Below are 19,815 nucleotides of genomic sequence, written 5' to 3'. Positions count from 1 at the left end.
TGAGTCCACAGCAGTTTAACTTAAGCAGATACAAAGTAGATTTAAGGCCGGTTCGAGCCGCTGAGTATCTGCTCTTTTTTGGGGGGGATTTCAAGGCTGTTTAAAAATAAGTCAGGTCAGGTTAGAGATGGTGTCGCCTGTCATGAGGATTTATGATGGCACAGTCTGATTCCCACTGCGGGGCTTAGCTTGAAAACTGGGCCTCTGGTGGCCGGTGGCACTTTTTACTATATTGATAACTGACAGTGAAATACTATTTGATGATCTATTTTCAATTTAGAAAATATGTCTTTTCCTCTTTTCAGGGATTACTGATATACTAAAAAATTGTGTTTAGTATATTTAGTTTGAGAAGCAGCTTGTTCTCAGTGTTCTGTGGTGTTTGTCTTACAATGCCATAATGTGTGTTTCTGTTTATATAGCTTTACTTTTTGTATTGATGTGTGTAATTAAGGCAATAAAAATAAATAGGTTTTAAAAAATAAAAATAAATGTAAAGGTAAAATAATCAAAAGTGGAGCCAAATTTGGTTGAACTACATATTTCATCAAGTCATGATGCAGCAACCATGGAGGACACTGAGGTCAAACCCTGAGTATTTCTATGGGAATATGACATTCAGTTGTATCCTCCTCCACGCTACACATACACACAATGTATTAACAAATGTTTAAATATCTAAAAATAGAACAGAATAAAACAATCAATTTGACAACAAAAATGGAAAACAAGTAAAGCAGGTTTTAGCAACATGGTGACCAGTTTACATCCTGCCATTTAAAACCTTACACTGTGTGGACATTTCATTGGTCAGTTTCAGTATTTTTAGACTTTGTATAAATAAATTGGGCAACTTTAGGCCAGTAACTACATAATTAAAAGATTCAACCTGCTTCACTGTATTATGGTGTACAAAAAAACAAGAAAATCTAAATGAACAGTTAACAGAATAAATTAGACCTAATGAGCTAAAGGCAGAGTTTAAAAAGAGTTTTATAGCTGGATTCTTCTTTTTATTTGATTTCTTAATAAATAAACAGATACTGAGTTTGACATTTCATTTTTGACCTTTGAAACCAACACTGACAAAATAATATCACCAGAAACTAAAGGACTTCTATCTACACTCATTATTCCTCATTGATAATTAGAAAGAAGAAATCAGTCTTAAGAAAAAAAGCTTAAGGACCAAACTCACTTTCATTTGCTGAAAATAAACATGATTTGTTGCTTCTACAAAGGCTACTGCTATTACTCTCCCTCTCTCTCTCTCTCTCTCTCTCTCTCTCTCTCTCTCTCTCTCTCTCTCTCTCTCTCTCTCTCTCTCTCTCTCTCTCTCTCTCTCTCTCTCTCTCTCTCTCTCTCTCTCTCTCTCTCTCTCTCTCTCTCTCTCTCTCTCTCTCTCTCTCTCTCTCTCTCTCTCTCTCTCTCTCTCTCTCTCTCTCTCTCTCTCTGCCTTCTACTCACCGAATACAGTGAGCAAGGTCATGCCCATCCTGAGGTGGTTGAAGAAAGGCACTCTGGGAAACGCAGGCAGATCACCAAGTGAATTTGAAAGAGAAAAGGGCAAATCAGAACAGAAAATACCAACTCTTCCTGGTGGGCATGAACACATCATCATCAAAGCCTAAAAGTGTCGTAGGATGGATTTTTAAAAAGTTATCTACCATCTCAGGTGTGTTTAAAGCATTCAAAATGTTACCCATAATGCAACGCTGAGAGGCGACATCATGTTCTCCAGTCCGTGCAAAAAGGAGGATTTCAGGGATTTGTTGCAGTGTGATATTTCTCCAAACTGGTGACTGACTGCTTTTGTGATCGTCAATCTTATATGTAATAGCACGGCTGTGTGTGTGTGTGTTTGTGCATGCAAGTAATTTCTAGAGGTGTGTGTGTGTGCAGTATAGGGAGGCTACATCAGACAGACTTAACAAGTGTTCACTGTCTCTCTACTCCCTGCTCTCATCCCCCTGACATGTCGTCGCTGGCGGCAGAAAAACTCATGCCCCCCCCCTCTTCTTCTTCTTCTTTTTCTCTTCTCCACACACACGCACACACTTCTAGCCCTATCCTCCTGCTCTTCTTTCCTACCCCCCCTTTTTCTCCTTCAACAACATCCCCATTCAAGTGCATCAGCTCCAGGCGTCCTCCCTCTCTCCCTCTCTCTCTCCCTCTCTCCCTCCTCCTCCCCATCGTTCACCAGTAGCCTAAGCACATAAAAAATACATCAAACACAGCCGTCCGCCCAAGGCCTCGTCACACGCAAAATCATCTCTCCCTCCATCTCTCTCTCTCCCCTCTCTGGAAAAAAAAGAAAGAAAAAAAAAAGAAAAAGAAAAATCCAAGTTACAAAAGACAACTGCAGAGGACACTGATAGAAAGAAAGATAGACTGAACTCGGGGGGCTGAGGGGTCGTTTGTGAGGCCTCCTGGGGGATGAAAGATTATTGTAATGTTAACACTTACCACCCCTCTCCCCTTTCACACTCACACACACACACACACACACACACACACACACACACACACACACACACACACACACACACACACACACACACACACACACACACACACACACACACACACACACACACACACACACACACACATGAAAAGAGTAAAAAAAGGAGCATGACTTACCTTGTGCATAATAAGACCTTGTTTGAATTGTACACAGCCTGCAGCACCATGACCCACTTCCCTCAGTTCAGCTCCACATCTGCTCCAGCACCAGTCTCGGCTGTGACAGTGGCCGAGGGCAGCCAGCACCCATGGGCCCCACTGTCAGATCCCCGGTGCTGAGATGCACAGAGACTGTAAAGAGAGCCCTGCTTGCACCCCGAGCTCACAGCCAAGGCTCTTAAAAAAAAATCACAAAAATCAGCTAAATCGGCCAGGACGTGCTAAATTGAAACAGTGATCCAGCACGGGTCGTTTTGCACAATAATTATACACTTTTTTTATTTTAGGAGTAGATGTGAGTAGACACACACATACAGTGCATACGTCACGGCACACAGACAACACAGCAACACACCCTTGGGTGCTGCAGCTCATGTTTCTCTTCAATTATTCCACTCTCTGCCCTCTCTCCTCCTCATAATCTGAATAAAACTAGATCCGTGTCCTCTAGATATTTAGAAGCCGGGCCTCGGTGCCAAAACATGTAACCTTCCTCCTCTTTCAAGTGTGGAGTGAATTGCGAGTTCAGGCTTTTTTTCTTCTTTTTTTTGGTTTTACTGCGCTGACCTCGTAATTCCCTCTCGGGGGTTAAACAAAGTTGTGAATTTCAGTTTATGGCGTTGATGCACAGAGAGAGAGAGAGAGAGAGAGAGAGAGAGAGAGAGAGAGAGAGAGAGAGAGAGAGAGAGAGAGAGAGAGAGAGAGAGAGAGAGAGAGAGAGAGAGAGAGAGAGAGAGAGAGAGAGAGAGAGAGAGAGAGAAGAGGAAAAAAGAATTAAGGAATAAAAAGCAAAAGCTAAATTACTCTCCTAACATCCGCAGTCGTTATTCCTATTAAAACCTAATTAGATTTGATTTCTTGACCCTTTAAACAGACCCTTAGGAGTTGGAATCACATCTTTATTGCTATTAATTGCATACTAATGGCTTAAAAATAATGATAGAGGCAGCTCCGTGCCAAAATCTATCAAATTATTCATTCATTCACAGAATCGAGTGATGTTTGCGAGACTTTTGTGAGAAGAACAAACAGAACAGGTGGAAACCTTTCTGACAATGCTTTAAAAAATACAGTAATTGAATAAACTACAACAGGATTAAGCCGGCCTGCCTGCAGGTATAGCAGCTAACTATAGGCGGGGCCCACCATGGGGTTCATTCCAGACCCTCCTGGCATTGGCCCCTAATGATGTGTAATGGGGCCCCCTGCACCCATCCTAACCCCGGGACCTCCTCCTAATCACCGTGGCTACTAATGAGATGGAGAGAGAGATGAAAGGGCTCGTTAGAAGACCCTCCTTTTAATGCCAGCCTATTATTAGCCATTTACCAAATCATTAGTTTCCGAACTGCAATTACGCTTTAAATCAGGAAGAAAAAAGTGAGAGAAAGAGTAAGAGTCCCTAAAAGAGTTTGGGATGGAGAAGTGTAGTCTGCATGAGGTGGATTAACTTGTTTAAAAGCTCTCAGCTGTCAAAACCTGAATCACTTCTCCAAAATGTTTTTTTATGAACACCCAGAAACAAAATATCAGTTATATTCTGTTTCTCTCCTCGTGTTTTGATCCCAAAATGACCTTTTGAGTGGGCAGGTTTTGTAAAAGATGTGATGTAGATGTTTTTGTTTCCATCTTAAAAATGTACTTTGTTGTTTTGTCTACCTTTCCAGTTATTTTCTGATCTCTCTTCTGTCTTTTTGGCCTGTTGTTTTCCTGTTTATTGATCAATGTGATTTTAAATTGTTGTTTTATTGTTGTTCATGTTGTGCGGATCCCAGGAAGACTCGGGGTCACTTTGTGAAAGCTAATGGGGGGAGGGGGGGGAAACATGAAGAATAAAGTTTGTTCTTTCCAGTTAAGTTCTGCAGGGGAAGCTCGGCTCCCAAGTGGCGACTATACTGAAATAAGTGTATCTGCTGAGACAGTTCGGTGGTTTATCTACAACAGGTCTGACATGGTGTATTTGTGGAAAGGTGCTGAGGGCTCGCTGTCCAGTTTATTGTGTTGGGAGTAGACAATGTACACAACAGAAAGTGAACCGTTTCTAAATCCAGCAAAACAACAAGCTAAATCTTCCATCCAGATATGTTGGTGATTGATCGTACACTTATTCTGCCCCCAAAACACACCTTTACAAATACTTTTAATATAATCCAACTGCCCTTACCAAAAGAAGAGTTTTCATTTTATTGTACTCAGTAAAAACCCACATTAACTCCAGAGAGTGCTTTGTAGTCGTCTTTGCAAATAAAAGAGGATAAAATTCAAGATGTGATAAGACTGAGCTTAACGAATCCTGGTATGATACCAACTTGTAAGAATATCAGATTTAATAGAAAAGACTAAACTATGATTCAGGGCCTCACAGGTAGCTTAAATCCACACTAACAGAGCACACCCTTGCTACTGCCTACTGTGTTAAGGTGTCTTAATTTATTTGTCATTAATCAATCAACACTACAAAACAGGCAACTCTGCATTTAATCCCACTGAGAGAGACAAACTATTAGAGCAATGTCTTAAAATACACTTTTATTTACACTGTAAAAACACAATACAATTAAATCATTATACAAAAAAAACAAATCCCTGTCAGTTTAAAACCAAACCAATCCTATTTACATGATAAAACATTTTTAAACGGACAAAAGAAAAGTAGTCCCATTAAAGTCAAGTAAGATCAGATGATTCCCTCTGATCACCACAGTGGATCTGAAACGTAGAAACACTGAAGCTGAACTACCGGAGTGAGCGAGCGTGTTAGAAGAAGAAAGGTAAAAAAAACATCAAATGATGCTTCAGTTGTGCTTTATAGTTTGCCCTTTCAAAGGCGACGTAAACATGACCATCTGTATATGTACATATGAGGACGTCCACCAGCCACTTGGTCACCTCCTTCATTTTTAAAGTCTTATTGGTGAATGAAAAAAACTGATTGAAATTCGGGTACCCATCAGCAGAAAGACAGGCGGCCTCCCAGCCTGCTGGTGATCATCATTCAGTTCAGTTTCATTGTGACCTCAGTAGTTCAGGTAGTTGAAAATGCTTCTCTGGGGTCCTTTCGTCTGTCCCGCAGGTTTGTTGTCCCTGCAGACCCTCTTAGCTGCCGGGTTGATGGACGCCACCTGCCCCCTCTTCTTCATCATCTGGGGATCAAAGTCTTTTTATTAACACTGAGGCTAAAACTTGATATTAAAGCTGTAAATCTGTTGCTTTTACAAATTGTAGCACTTAACATATACAGTTCATTTTAGCCTTATTCTCACTGCTAAATACGTTGATGACAGGTGTTAAAAACATCTTAAGCAACACGCTAGTAGCACAACATCTGTCTGCCTCTCATGTGAGCAGTGTGGGCTTTGGCTCCACCTAGTGTCATAAATGTAGAAGACATGTATACAACTTCAATCCATCACTCTCACATGACCATCACACTGAGATCTCTCCAAGCTCTTAGGAAAGTATTTTGTTTTTGTGCTTATTTTAGCACAGTGAGATCTTTGCCAAACAGACACAACCAGACAGAGATGAGAAATCTATCGGAGCGAAATCCAGAGCAGTAATTTATCTTTTTTTTATGAGAAGAGGGGGAAAAAAGAGTGGATATCAAATATTCACTTACCATTTCAGTATAAAGCATTGTCTATTCTGTTAAATAGATCAGTGATTTCTTTTTAAAGAACTCTCCAAACTTGCATTTTATAGATTAGTACTTGTAGATAATGAACGGCTACCCTGGCAAACTCTATATAAAGTGTACCACTCTTTTATTTAATTTTATTAGCTCTGAAATGTTGCTTATAAAATAAAAAAAAAAAGGTTGATTTTGGGTCCAATTACAAATGAATTGATTTTTGTATCCAGGACCTCTCCCACTGAGGAATTACAGATGCACACACACACACACACACACACACACCTCTGCTTACTCCAGTCAACCCTCATGAACTGGTTTCCATTTGACCGCAAGGTGTCTGGTTAGCCAGTGTGAGTTACAACTTAATGACTGAGAATTGGACATAAGAGAATTTTGCAATGTGTATTTTGGCAATACGGAGCCATGAAAACACATTTCTTTGGGACAGACTGTGTGCACATGAGGCACATACCACAGACTGAGATTACACTACTTCAGTACTTCTGAGAAATTCTGCACCCATTCTGATATTTTTGCTTTTCTTAAAATTACTTTTTGGAGCATCGGGTCTCTACGTGATTTCGACATGTCTTTTTCTGGGGTACAGGATGTGGGGTTTGCAAATTCTTATATGCAACACTGCAGTTTACGACCACTAATTTCACTTAAAAAAAACAAAAACAAAAGCTCAATGAGAATTTCACCATCAGGTTCTTGTGTTTCACTGCTTAATACTGCCGTTTTCTTTATTGCCTTTTACCCATTTATTTCTCTGTTGTGTACACTGGAGCGCTGAAGGAACATTTTCCGACTATACTGAGAAGGACTACCGTACAAGGAGAGAATAACCTTATGTGAGTACAGTACACAAGTACACTGTGGAAGTAAAAAGTTCTGTTATTTATGCGCAGCTCTCAATCTACTTCTTACTAAATTCTTATATCTGCACCAATAAGATGACACGACACATTCATTTAGTGTCTTTTCTTTCACTCACTTGTTTCTGAGCATCCGAGCTAGAGGATTTGTCCTTCTCGGGAGACAACGTTTGAAAGAGGAATCCGCGGCTGTTTCTGGGCGCCAGAGGATTTCCCTCCGAGATCGACGCCAACTTCTGCAGGACGGATTGAGGCTGACTCAGGAGTGACCCTCTTCTCACCTGGAGGAGATCAATAAAACATCAATCTGAGACTTGTACCTCGTACTAGATCACAGAGAATATGTAATGAATGTTGTTGGTTAAATATTTAAAAAGGTCAATATATCCGCTCACATCGCATCTCTCATGTACAACTCTTATCAGTAAAAGTTTTATTTAGTAGACATAAATAAAACTGGCCTCAATATCTAGTCCTGAAAAGCCAACAGCATCATTGCTTCCTCAACACTTACAAATTATCTTTTCAATTACAACATTTGGCTGGTAAAGATGTTACACTCAAAGTAGGATTTCTAAATGATAAATGAAGTCAAACAGGAGTCCTGCTGACCTCAGTAAACAGGTCATCATAAGTGCCTTCCAACCATGAGATGTTTTCTCAGCTTAAGATCCAGAATAACGGCTTCAGTTAACAGACTAATGGTGAATTAATGCTATTTCATAATGTCAGATGTCAACAGTTTGTGAAACAACATAAATAGGATTATAGTGAAGTAAAGTGTTAAAGAGTAGTAGCACTTACATGATGAAAACACCACAAAAACAGCAGAATTAGAAGTCAGAAGGGCAAATCAAATAAAAAAGGTACTGTTCAAAGTTTTTCCTGCATAGAGAATTGAATTTCACGGCTGCCCTCCGTCTAAATCAGTGTACCCACAGATCTTTAAAGTCTTCAATTTTTTTTTTTTTTTGTAGTTTAAAGTCCAAAGATGTCTTAAAATATATTCATTTTTAAGAGGGAGAGGCACTAAATCCTGTTATGTACAAAAACAATGAGGATAAATTTGTTCATGTTTCTAAGACGACAAAAACTAAAAACAGTGAAGTCCGGCCTTCTAATAGAGCATCACAACTTACACTGACATGTAAATGTAAGTTCTTAGATGTGATGTGAACTTTATTGAGCTTTCCTCTTCTGCAAAACCCAGCTATTTTAAATAATGAGGACTTTCTGCCTCCGATGTTCACAGCGACGTACCTGTGAGGGTTGCGAGGGTCTCTGGAAAGGATTGAGAGCTGCTGACGTCTTCTTCTCTGGTTGTGGTGCCACTGGGAGCTCTGGTTTGAAAATGGTATAAATAAGAATAATGAATCACTCCGATAAACCAGACTCTCAATATGTTGATAAACAGCAGATTTTAACATGTTTTCATCATCTCAACACTTTGTCATTTATATGAGGATTTGAAATGCCCAGTGACACAAACTCATGAATTTTACATGTAGCCAGTTTTATTCATATCTTTTTTTTTCTTCCTGGAAACAAGAATGCTGAAACTTTTTGGGAAATCAGCACTAAGAATCAACTATCCAGGTTGAAATGAGAGGATTGGCAGCAGTTTCCTCTGTGTCCAGTTTAGTTTAGTTTAGTTTGCTGGGACACATGCCAGCAGTTTGATGCAAACTGCGAGAGTGTGTGTGTGTGTGTGTGTGAGTGTGTGTATGTGTCTGCTTCGTCTCCAGAGCGCTGCTGGAGCACATCAGGTGATGTTACCAACAGCCGTCTCAACTCACAAGAGTTAAAGAGGATGAAAAAGCATATCACTCAGGAACATCTCAGATTAGAAACTGTAAATCACGTCTTCATCACAAGACTGCCAGCATGTCCTGTTTACTAGCAGTAGTAAAAAAATTAAAATAAAGTGTTTCCCTGTGTTCAGCCTGTCAGGATTTTAAACTGGAAGTAAAAAAACACATAAATAAAACTGTATTAAATAAAACAAAAGAGGCTCCTAAACTTTTAAATGGTCTTTTCTTTATTTTACATTTTTATCTACATGACTTTTACCTGCTTCTGTTTTTTAATGTGTTTTTTTTGGATGAAAACATGTCTGGGTTCTTCTCGTGAGGACTCGTATCAAACCAACCTTTCCTCTGAAGAGTCTTTGCAGTCAGTTTTTTGGCCAGCTTCATAAACTGACTGTCTTCCTCTCCAATCTTCTGATCATCAGCATCCAAATCTTCCCCTTTCTTGGCTTTCTGTTCAGACTGTGAGGAGAAGAGATGTGGAGAAAGGAATGAAGATAAAATAACAACACACCCTTATAAGAGGAGGTCGAGGAGTAGGAGTAGGGAGGGTGATCTAACTAAAGTGATGCATGCACACACATTTAGCTGCTTACAGATATGTTATCTCCAAGTTTAAATAAACACTGGTACTGTATCACACACGCAAACATTTACAGACCTATAAACCTACCTGTTCTTTGAGCCACTGCTCTCTCTCCAGTCTCTCCTTCCTCCTCTGCATCTCGGCTAGGTCGACATCGACATCGCCGTCTTCGTCCTCCTCTTCCTCACCCTCACCTCCCATCTTGTCCATGATGAGGCCATCGTCTGGAGGAAAGATTCAAAATTAAGCTCTACAAATGAGTAAATGGCTTATGAAGCAGCTTCGAAAGACACTTAACCAAGTTTCTAAAATTACATATTAGGTGAACTTCACACATCTGATTTACGTCTTTATAAATTTGTAACAAAATAAATGTGAAACTTGTAATTAGTAGCTCAGAAAGTCAAGTGTGCTTGGCTAATTAAAATATATTAAAGATTTTGATGATGGACATTTTACAGACAAAATTACTAGACTAAGAAAGTAATCATTAGTTGCAGCTCTGAATTCAACATTAATTACCAGCATTTGTGAGGTATTAACAACCCATCCTTTAAACTTACTGATGTTTTTCCAGCGGAACTGGCGAGCTCGTCCCGGGCCGTCAGAGTGCAGGTCACCGTCGGCTAGGTAACGCTCCTGGTACATTCTCAGACGACGCTTGTCATCATCCATGACCTGCTTCCTTTAAAAACAAGAAATACATTTAAACATTTTTTTAAAACGATAATTCACAATCATTTTTGGATATAATTAATCCATCTTGTGTTTCTACTACAAGTTTTTCTTCTTAGTTTTTGAGAAACTGGAACAAGCTCATCCACATAGGCTCACTCTGTACTTACATTGATGCAATTTAACTAAAACATAAGAAATATATTTGATAAACTCATCATTTGAGTTGAGAACAGCCTCTTTACTTATTGAACTGTTCAGAAGTAAGTTGATAAAAGCGGTTTAAAACCAGCTGTTACTCACATGTGGATCTTGTTGACCTGGTCCGCCAGCTCTTCGTCAGAGGGAAGCTCTTCAAGGAGCTCCTCGTCCTCGTACTCGCTGCCTCCGTCACCGTCTTCATCGTCGCTGCCCATGTCACTGCCCGACAGCTCCGCCTCCGCCTCCAAGAAGTCGGCCAAATGCCTGAGAACAGGATGCAAAAGACAACTCAGATCTTCATTACGTTAAACTTTATTAAGAGATGAATATTCAACAAATGATCCTATTTTTTATATCTAAAATGAGCATGAATGGTTCAACATATACGAATAAAGGTTGATTTGATTTTTCACTCACATTTTCTTCTTTTTCTTAACCCGCTGCGGTGAGAACACACCGTCCATCTCCTCCTCTTCCACCTCATCATTCCCCTCTTCCTCATCCTCCACCTCATCACCATTATCCTCGTCATCGTCTTCCTATAAAGACAAAATGTACTTGTTTTGTCATTTCACTCATATTAATAAAAGAGTGTGAGGTTTTGTGTTTGCAGGGAAATATTTTTACCTGTTCACTGTGACTTTCTACATCCGACAGAAGCCTGAACTCGCAGTCCTCTTCCTCCTGCTCCTCCTCCTCCTCTTCCTCTGGCTTTGTTTTTCTTTGTAGAGAGAAATAAATCACTTTGAGAGTCTTATATTACAAATAACGTTATTCAAAACAGACCGAGGTAATGAGCAAAGGAGGGAGACACGTGTTCAAGGGATCACAAGTAATAAACTTTTACAGAAGTTTTATATAATTAGCAAAACATGAAATTAAAAAACAATGACTTTCTTTCTGGTTAATGATTAAATGTTGGATCAGTACCTGTCTTGTGCTGGTGACGCTGTGTGAGCAGAACCTAAAATTGAAGGCAAAAGAAGACAACATGAACATTGTGAAACAGGAGACAAAACCACCAACTCACTCACTCACTTAAAACCATGAAAATCTAAATTTTGAGGCATTAAAAAAAGGAATGTCAATAAAACATTCAAACAGTCATTTTAAAAATAAAACTTCATCAGGCAAGTAAATAGTTAAATGTGTTTGTTTTAATAAGTAGAATATGGAAATCACATTTGAATGACTTCAATAATCAGCCAGACATCTCTCCAGTGTTTAGGAGCAGCCTGCATCATGGATTTAGTAAACTGAAATTGACCGCAGGTTCTTTTTAATTAATACACAAAAGGGAACACATGTTCCTTTACCTGAACTAGGAAATTTGCCAGAACACATTCCCAGCAGCTCATCCATGGCATCTTCATCCTCTCCTCTCTCCTTGCTCTTCTCAGTTTCCGTCTGCTTCTCGTCAGCCTGCGTGGGCGGAAACGCTCCCGAGCACAACCCGAGCAGCTCATCCTCCTGTGTTGCCCCGAGGCCCGCTGCCACCTGTCCACCTCGACTGGAGCTATTCCCCGCCGTCCTAAAAACACCCGAGCACAACCCTAAAAGCTCCCCCATGTTGGCATCCATGGCGTTTTCATCCAGGCTGTCCAGGATCAGCTGCCTCTTGTGGGAGCGAGGGGCACCAGGGCGAGGTCCGACGTTAAGGAAGCCGTCCGCGTCAAGTAACTGGGAGTGGGTGTCGTCTTCTAGGGAGAAGCGACCCTGGGAGTCTCCTCCTAGGCTGGGGCCAGGAGCCGCTCCACCCAGGGGCCCCGTGTCTGCGCCTGGGGAGGGAGGTGCGTACATGTCTTGGGAATCCTCAGCGGGGAGGGAGAGAGAAGGCTCGGAAAGTTTGCCTGAGCTCTGTTGGACACAAAGAGGAAATTAGACGACCTAATTCTGTAAACATCATGAAGGAAAGCTTTATAATTTATGACATGTAAATTGTGCACTGGGTGTGATGGGATAAATCTCCTGATATTCAGATTCTATTATTTAGATAATCCACCTATAGGACTAAAAATGAATGTCCTCTCTCACCTTGGAAGCAGAGCTGAGGAAGCTGGGTCTGAACTGGCAGGGAGAAGGGGAGCGGAACATGGAGGAGCTGGAAACACCTCTGCCTGTGGAGCGCTGATGACTGACAGGCTGGTAGGAGGTGATCATGGAGCCTGCCAGCTCAAAGCTGCTGTTGTGGCTGTTTTCCTTCACCAGGGATAGAGAGTCTTCCTCTTCTGGAGACGGAGATGAAACAGGGAGAAAAGAAAGTTTAAAAAAATGTTGAATGAGTGGACTGGTGTGACTGAAACAATTATTATTATATCGGAAGTTTTTTTCCCCTAATTAATAGCAACACATTAGTCTGTTTTGACTGTAAAATGATGGAGCTTGCTCACCCATCTTATTATTGCTGTCCTGTCCAGAGGGACCAGACCTCCTTACACCATCACTAAAAAAGAAAAAAGAAAAGAAAAGGGCATTTAAAGCTTCATACATGTAAACAGAAAACATATGGTGCAAAAAAACAACACAAATATGAAAACACTAAATATCATAAGTGCATTTAAGTGTTATTTTCTTCACTCACAAAGCTACAATTTTCCAAAGTCTCACAGATTTTTAATATAAGCAAACACTTGACCTCAAACTCCACACCCACTTACCCTGTGCGAGAGCAGGAGTTGCCAGGGAACAGCATGAGTGTGCCATCTGTGTTAACCAGGTCAGGACTCGGCGAGGGTCTGTTCAGCACCACTGGAGAACGGCTCCTGATACTCTGGACCACGCTGCCCTCCTCATCCTCTTCTTCTGCCTCATCTTCTCCATTGTCGCCTCCTAAAAGTTCATCTACACCCTGAGACAAAGAAGAACAGAAATGATGAGAATAAAAAAAGGGGCAAAAATGTGTGTAAAGTAATTTGATAGATCGCATCCTCTTACTTCTTCTGCCTCAGACTCATCTGTCATTTCTTCCTCTTCTTCCTCTTCACATTCTTCGTTGTCTAGGCGATTCAGCTCGGCCTTGCGTTCCCTATCCTCTTTCCTCCGCTGAGCCATGGCGAGCTGCAGACGTTGCTTCAGAGTCAACAGCTTCTCTCCTACGCAGAGGACAAGAGGAGATTAGTGAGGACTAAATTCAACTTTCCAGTCGATGATGCAAAGGCTATAAAGACTATATCCATATATCCCTACCAGGTTTGGTGACTGCAGGTTCCTCCGCTCCCTCTTTAACAGTCACGGTGACGGACTCAGTGAGCAGCTCTTCCTGGCCTGACGGCGTGCTGTCTTTGCGGACAATGTTGAGCTGCATCGTGCGCTCCGGCTGGGGACGAACGGGTGCCTGGACGTGACGAAGGTAGCGCTCCTTCAGGGCTTCCACACCTGATTAAAGTAGAGAGGGAATCAGATCTCAGTGTAACAATAATGAGGTTTAATCTGACTTATGACTGTCTTAGTTTTGATCCCTTGAAATCCAAAAAGGATTGTGACTTACCGCGGTTGAGCTGTGGCAACTCGAGCTGAACAAAAGCTCCCTCATCAGCACACAATTTGACGACAGGGGGGGGGTCCAGCCCAAGCTTCTTCAGTCTAGCTAATTTGTCCTTCTTGGGCTTAGTGGGTTGTTGTACTGAGGGCTCTTTTGCAGCTGGATCAGCACTCTCAAACTGAAGGGCTGGAGGCTCAAACGAAGCCAGAGATGGAGCCTCTTCTTGCTGGGCTTCAGTATCAGTATCTGACATGGCTGCAGTCTGGCTTCGTTCTAGAGGTGCAGCAGAGGCTTCATCTCCAGAGCCAGAAGCAGAATTCACCACAGCGTCTGTTGGGACCGACTCGTGCAGACTCTCAGAGAGGTAAAGCATCGGCCCAGATTCTTGATCGGCATTTTCTGGACCCTCAGTAGCTTCTCTGGGTTGACTGAGGCTCTCCTGCTGCGGGGACGAGGTGGCGGCAGGCTCAAGTAAGGGCTGGATCTGAGTGGATGAGAGATCCAGAGAGGGAGGGGAGTCCTGCTCTGTCTCTGTGGATGGGTGCTGGGGTTCACTGGGACGGTTTTCAGGAAGTGAGGCTGGAGCTGGAAGTGTTTCCAACATCATGGCTGAATACTTTGTAGATCTGAAGGGAAAGTTAGGATATTCATTTGTGGAGGTTTTTATTGTAGCCTCAAATCTTTTGACTCAGTTTGATTGTGTGTGTACAACAGAGTGAATGTAAAAATGTATCACATCACAGCAATTTAGGCAACCAGTCTATCCCTAAATCAGATTATTCTACAGAAATAGTGAAAATAGAAAATAATTATTGGAATCCATCAGCATATGTACCTGACTGCTAACCTGAAAGATATGTTAAATGTTTGTTTTGTATTTACTTCAACAGTGCCATGGCAGGACCCTCTGGCCTCGCCCTCTTCTTAAAGAACTGGTTGATGGTCTTGGGCTCAGGAATGTGGTAGGGCAGACCGAGTGTAGACTCTGCAGAGACAGAGGAACATGTCAGAGATGTCTCACTAGCATGGAAGCCTTTTAAAATGTGAACCACACATTTTAAATTAGGATCCAAAACCAAACCAGCTGGAGGTTTTGGTGGTAGCGCCAAACAAGCAGCAGTAACAACATTCCAATGATAAACAAAATGTTTTTAAAAAAAACTAAAAGTGTGTCTTGTAAACTGACCTCTGACCAGTCTTTGAGACTCGCTGTGGAGCTGCTTCATCGCCTCTTTGCTGGCACGTGCAGCTTTCCTCTCCTAAAAAACACCACACAAGTTGCAAATGAGAAAACTCATTTTGGTAAATATTTGGTTTTAAAGGAGCAGTGTTCAGGATTTAGTGGCATCTAGCAGAGAGGCTGCAGACTGCAACAAACTGAGTCCATGTGGTCCTGTAATTTCACAACATTTGGCACTGCTTACCACACGATGGGGTTTTTCTGGCGCCTCCTCATCCTCATACTCATCCAGGAGAGGGCCCTGCAACAAAATTTCAGAATAGTCACACAAAGGTCAAACTAGACAACTGTGAAATAGCACGATAATACAGCTAACGATCAAATCAAAAGTAATAATATTTCTAATGAAATGTACAAATTGTAAAACGTTTTGTACCTTGTGCTTTTTCATCTTAAGCTGGACTGAAGCTCGGATGGCTTCCAGAGACTCTTCTTCCTCCTCGTCCTCATCCAGACCAGTGTCAAAGAGGTCATTGTCACCCAGCATACATCCACTGTCATTCAGAGCCCGAGGAAGAGGTGCATCCTGGGTACAAAACAATATAATCCAATCCAATAAAAATCCATATCTCATCAGTAAAACATTCACTAAATTCTGCCTGTACTTTATTTAACATTTGACATACATGTACAAGATTACTGCATGATTTAAACAGATCATGGCCCCACAAACACTACAACATCGACAGACACACAAGTTGGGGCACTTTATGCCTTTACTATAGCAACAGTCGAGAAGTGACAGGAAATGGAGGGTGTGAGAGTGACGGAAGCATGTCATGAAACTTATGGTGTACGTCTTAATGAGTAGGCTAAGATGCACACCGCCATATCAACATTTACATTAAAAGATTTCTAATAATATTATATAACGGTGATTTACAAATATTTAGCCATATGTGAAGCAATATATATAATAATATTGGTCCATAACTGTATATCCATTTTTATCCCTTTTCCAAACCTATTAAGATGTTCAGACCAGATGAGGAGCCTTGACGTACCAAACACTATAAACAAAGACTTCTGAGTTTCAAGTAGAAGAAAATTTGTTATTGACAGACGAACAAAGCTGCACTCACCTCACTCAATTCAGAGAATCTCTCTTTCTTCTTTAGTTTTTCCACTGCTTTGCTATGCTTCTCCTTTTTCTCCCGATGCCTCTGACTCTTCTCCCTCTTCTTCCGTTCTTTCACTGTCTTCACCACCTTCTTCTCTTCCTCCTCCTCCTGCTCCTGCACTTCTTCAAATTTCACTTGCTCAGGCTCACTGTCATCGCTGTCAATGGGAGCACGAGTTATTCTCTTGCTCTTCTGCGCCCTTTTCTTTTTGCTCTTGTCCTTCTCTTCGGCCTCTCCAGTCTCCATCTCCTCTCCGCTGGAGGCAGATAACACCAGCGCTTCGGCCATGTGTACGCTGTTTTCCGCAGCTTCCTCCTCCTCTTCGCTGTCACTGTCTCTGATGGCGTTACGGCGAGGCTTTCTGTGAGCTGTGATGTCTTCATCGTCGTCAGAATCTGGACACAAAATAAACATTTAGAAACAGTCAAATAATGCAATGAATATACCAAAAATGTGGGACTTTCTTGATGCAGCGTAACATTGGGGTAAATAAAGAAGAATTGCATGACAACATACTATGAGACTAAAACCACAAAAAAATGTAACAATCTGTTGTTACTGATTGTATTCTGGTAATGTATTTATTCTGCTTGTTTAGCCACTTTAAATAAACATGCTTCTTCAAAACAATTATCTTGAAAAACAATGTTCCTAGGCTGTTATCTGTACATGTCTTTGTGAAACTTATCTACTGTAGCACTTGTTTTTGCAAGTATTTGTATCATGTGTTGCCTTTCAAATAGTGATCTGACAGTTGCACTTATTGTAAGCTGTGTATCTAAAAAAGAAAAGAAAAAGAAAGCCTCAACTGTACATGTGCTCTAATTTTAAAGACTTAAACATAAATGGATCCCTTCATTTAAACTTAAAGAGGCTCTGTCTTGTCTCAGTTTTGGATAATTTTCTACTGTTGTGTTACTTCACCTGGACGCTCATCTCTATTGTTAGTCGCCCCAGTCACCAGCTCCTCTGCTGGAGAGCCCATCCCGCTGTCTGAGTCGCTCTCTGCTGCTGTCTGGGCCAAAGCTGGGAGGCTCTCAGTCTGGGAACCACAACACAAAAGAGAAATTAACCAACATGTAAATGAATCTTTTAAATAGCATGACATGTGGTGGCTGCAAGATATTCTAATGTTTGTTTACACAGAAAATTATCTACAATTTCAACACAATGTTTAAACTAGCTAAGGCACAATTTTACTACAATTATTATTCATTAGTACTGTCATATTAAAAGCAGAAGGCAGGTTAACATCAGTGATAGTTTTCCAACTTACTGATTAAACGTGGTAGCTTAAAAGTTATGGCATGTATTTGTCTGAATGCATGAATGGAAATGAGGTTTCTTTGTAAAGTTGACGTGAAAAATGGAGGTCAATTGTGTGTAGCTTTAGGAGGCCAAATGGCTGTTAAACAACCTCAGTGGCGCCTTGCAATAAAGCAAACAATGAAGCACACAAGTTAGCTTCCTCCTGTTGCATGAGGCTTACTTTAAAACAGTGAAAGCACACAGAAAAAACAGACTATTTCAGTGACTCAGTTGGGATCACATAGAGGATATGTAGTAAACCTGCTTATATACGGTGTGACATTTAACGGTGGTGAAGTGAAATGCTTCACTAAGACACATTTAGTCGCAGTGAGCAGGCCGACACAGCTGGCTAAACTAAAGCTAACTGGCTAACGCTAACAATATATATATAATTAGCAAATGTCTTCATATTACAACACTTTCACTATATCGTCGGTATGTTCTTACAAAGTACAACTAATGTGAGGATATGTTGGTGGTAGCTAGAAGTCTAAACTGAGAGCTATTCCTCACCTGTTGTTGAGAGAGGACGAGGCTCATCTTTGTCCGCCAGTTGGTTTTTAGGCTCTTTTTGTCAAATAAACAAGCAAAGACAACGTATTATTAAAGCGTAGCAGCCACAACAGACCTCCAAAACGTAATGTCTGCGTGGCAAACAGGTTTATTTTAGTCGTTTAAAGCGCATTTAGCTCGACCGCCTCTCGTCCTCCCGCCTGATCCGCACACCGGAGAGAAATTTTGATCTTTCGCGCGTCGTGACAGCTGGGGCGCAATCCGTCGTCATCGAGGTGTCAATCACCCCGTTCTCGCTTTCCTATTGGTCAGTTTGGTCACTATGAGCCCGCCCCAGTGTGACGACAGAGCTTGGTGGCAGCGTGTTTTATAACAGCGGGACTGTTTGGACGGGCGGGGGCAAAGAAAGAAAGAAAGAAAGAAAGTATGAAAGAATGAAAGAATGAAAGAAAGAAAGAAAGAAAGAAAGAAAGAAAGAAAGAAAGAAAGAAAGAAAGAAAGAAAGAAAGAAAGAGTAAGAAAGAAAGACAGGGTAAGAAAGAAAGAGTAAGAAAGAAAGAAACAAACAAACAAACAATGTTCAATTGCACAGAGTTTCTTTTTTTTCTTTAAAAAAAAAAAACTCTATTACATAAAATACTAACAAAAAGTTAAATACAGAATGAACTAGTCAGTGTTAAAGATACAAAACACATCTACAAGGAGGCTGCTAAAACGTATCCTGCTGTGGTAAGACCCAATTTAAAGGTAAATTAGAGTTAAAGGACTGTCTTAAAACAACAGTCTGGTGTCCATATGAACACTGAAATAAATGTCCTCGCTGTAATCATTCCTCCTGCTATTAAAAGATCCCCATGCAATGTGTTTTTCAATGTTAGTGGTCCACAGTGTGTCCGCACAGTTATTTTGTGCAAAAATGCATTTAAAGGTTGATCTGAAGCTCATATCTGCCATTTGAGAGTTCAGAGTTCATTTGAGCACCTAACTGTTTGAAGACAAACTTGAAATAATTAACCTTTTGTTTAATAGCGATTACAGAAGCAGACAGAATGTGGACGGCTGAAATCCCTTTTTAGAGAGCTACACAGTGCATTTGTGTGTATTTACATGGGTTAAGCTCATGCATGTTCATGATGATAACTGTGTTATTATCAAAAGATGAAACTGTCCAGAAACAGGTGCTTTCTGTATACATACAGTATACAACCTCTCCATTGTCTAATATTCATATGTTTTCTATTCCCCGATCCCTCTAGTTGTGCACTGTTTTTCAAAATATGTTCATATGTGCTCTACAAAAGTCTAGTAAAAGGATCTTGAATTGATATGATTTCTTTTAACTTTTATGCTTTACATTTTAGCCAAAATGGATCCTGTAGAGGTGTTATGGATGAAATTAAAACAACTGAGCAAAACTCCATCCACTGAAGGAAACCAACGTGATATAGTTGATAACTGACCTCTGCTTTTTAATATCTTGTTTGTTTTTATCTGAGAGTTCATCTGCTCTCAATGCATCAACTTTAACGTCTTTTAACACTTTAATTTGAACTGAAAGTTCAGCTTTTTGACCACCACGACACCTTAAATTTATTACAACATTTAGGCTGTTTTAAATCTGTCAACTTGTGATGTGAAAGTTTTGATGTACTCAGTTAATGATGGTTGGTGATGTTTTGGGG

The 19,815-nt window shown here is 40.8% G+C and overlaps 1 protein-coding gene across 1 annotated transcript; it reads right to left on the bottom strand.

Annotated features, from left to right (window-relative positions):
* Positions 1-5,320: 5,320 nt before the first annotated feature.
* Positions 5,321-18,314, bottom strand: LOC133996438 (claspin). Its single transcript, XM_062436016.1, has 24 exons — positions 18,134-18,314; positions 17,234-17,351; positions 16,271-16,704; positions 15,565-15,714; positions 15,373-15,429; positions 15,135-15,207; positions 14,831-14,933; positions 13,955-14,574; positions 13,654-13,842; positions 13,402-13,559; positions 13,125-13,315; positions 12,858-12,910; positions 12,502-12,695; positions 11,784-12,324; positions 11,398-11,431; positions 11,095-11,188; positions 10,885-11,006; positions 10,570-10,731; positions 10,155-10,276; positions 9,679-9,815; positions 9,347-9,467; positions 8,458-8,537; positions 7,317-7,478; positions 5,321-5,828 (listed from the first exon to the last, which is right to left on the bottom strand). The coding sequence occupies exons 1-24, from the start codon at positions 18,158-18,160 to the stop codon at positions 5,703-5,705; spliced, it is 4,068 nt and encodes a 1,355-aa protein (XP_062292000.1). The 5' UTR covers positions 18,161-18,314; the 3' UTR covers positions 5,321-5,702.
* Between the last annotated feature and the right edge of the window lie 1,501 nt (positions 18,315-19,815).

Source organism: Scomber scombrus, chromosome 16 (assembly GCF_963691925.1).
Source record: "Scomber scombrus chromosome 16, fScoSco1.1, whole genome shotgun sequence".
Taxonomy (NCBI): domain Eukaryota; kingdom Metazoa; phylum Chordata; class Actinopteri; order Scombriformes; family Scombridae; genus Scomber; species Scomber scombrus.
Note: the sequence above shows the minus strand (reverse complement) of the source record. Positions and strands in the feature narration are given on the sequence as shown.

Excerpts from the sequence above, each read along its gene's own strand:
- LOC133996438 (XM_062436016.1), bottom strand. The coding sequence starts at position 18,160 with ATGAGCCTCGTCCTCTCTCAACAACAG. Across the intron at positions 13,316-13,401 it reads ATGAGTCTGAGGCAGAAGAA|GGTGTAGATGAACTTTTAGG; the intron begins GTAAGAGGATGC and ends TCTTTGTCTCAG. Across the intron at positions 10,277-10,569 it reads CAGGTCAACAAGATCCACAT|GAAGCAGGTCATGGATGATG; the intron begins GTGAGTAACAGC and ends TTGTTTTTAAAG.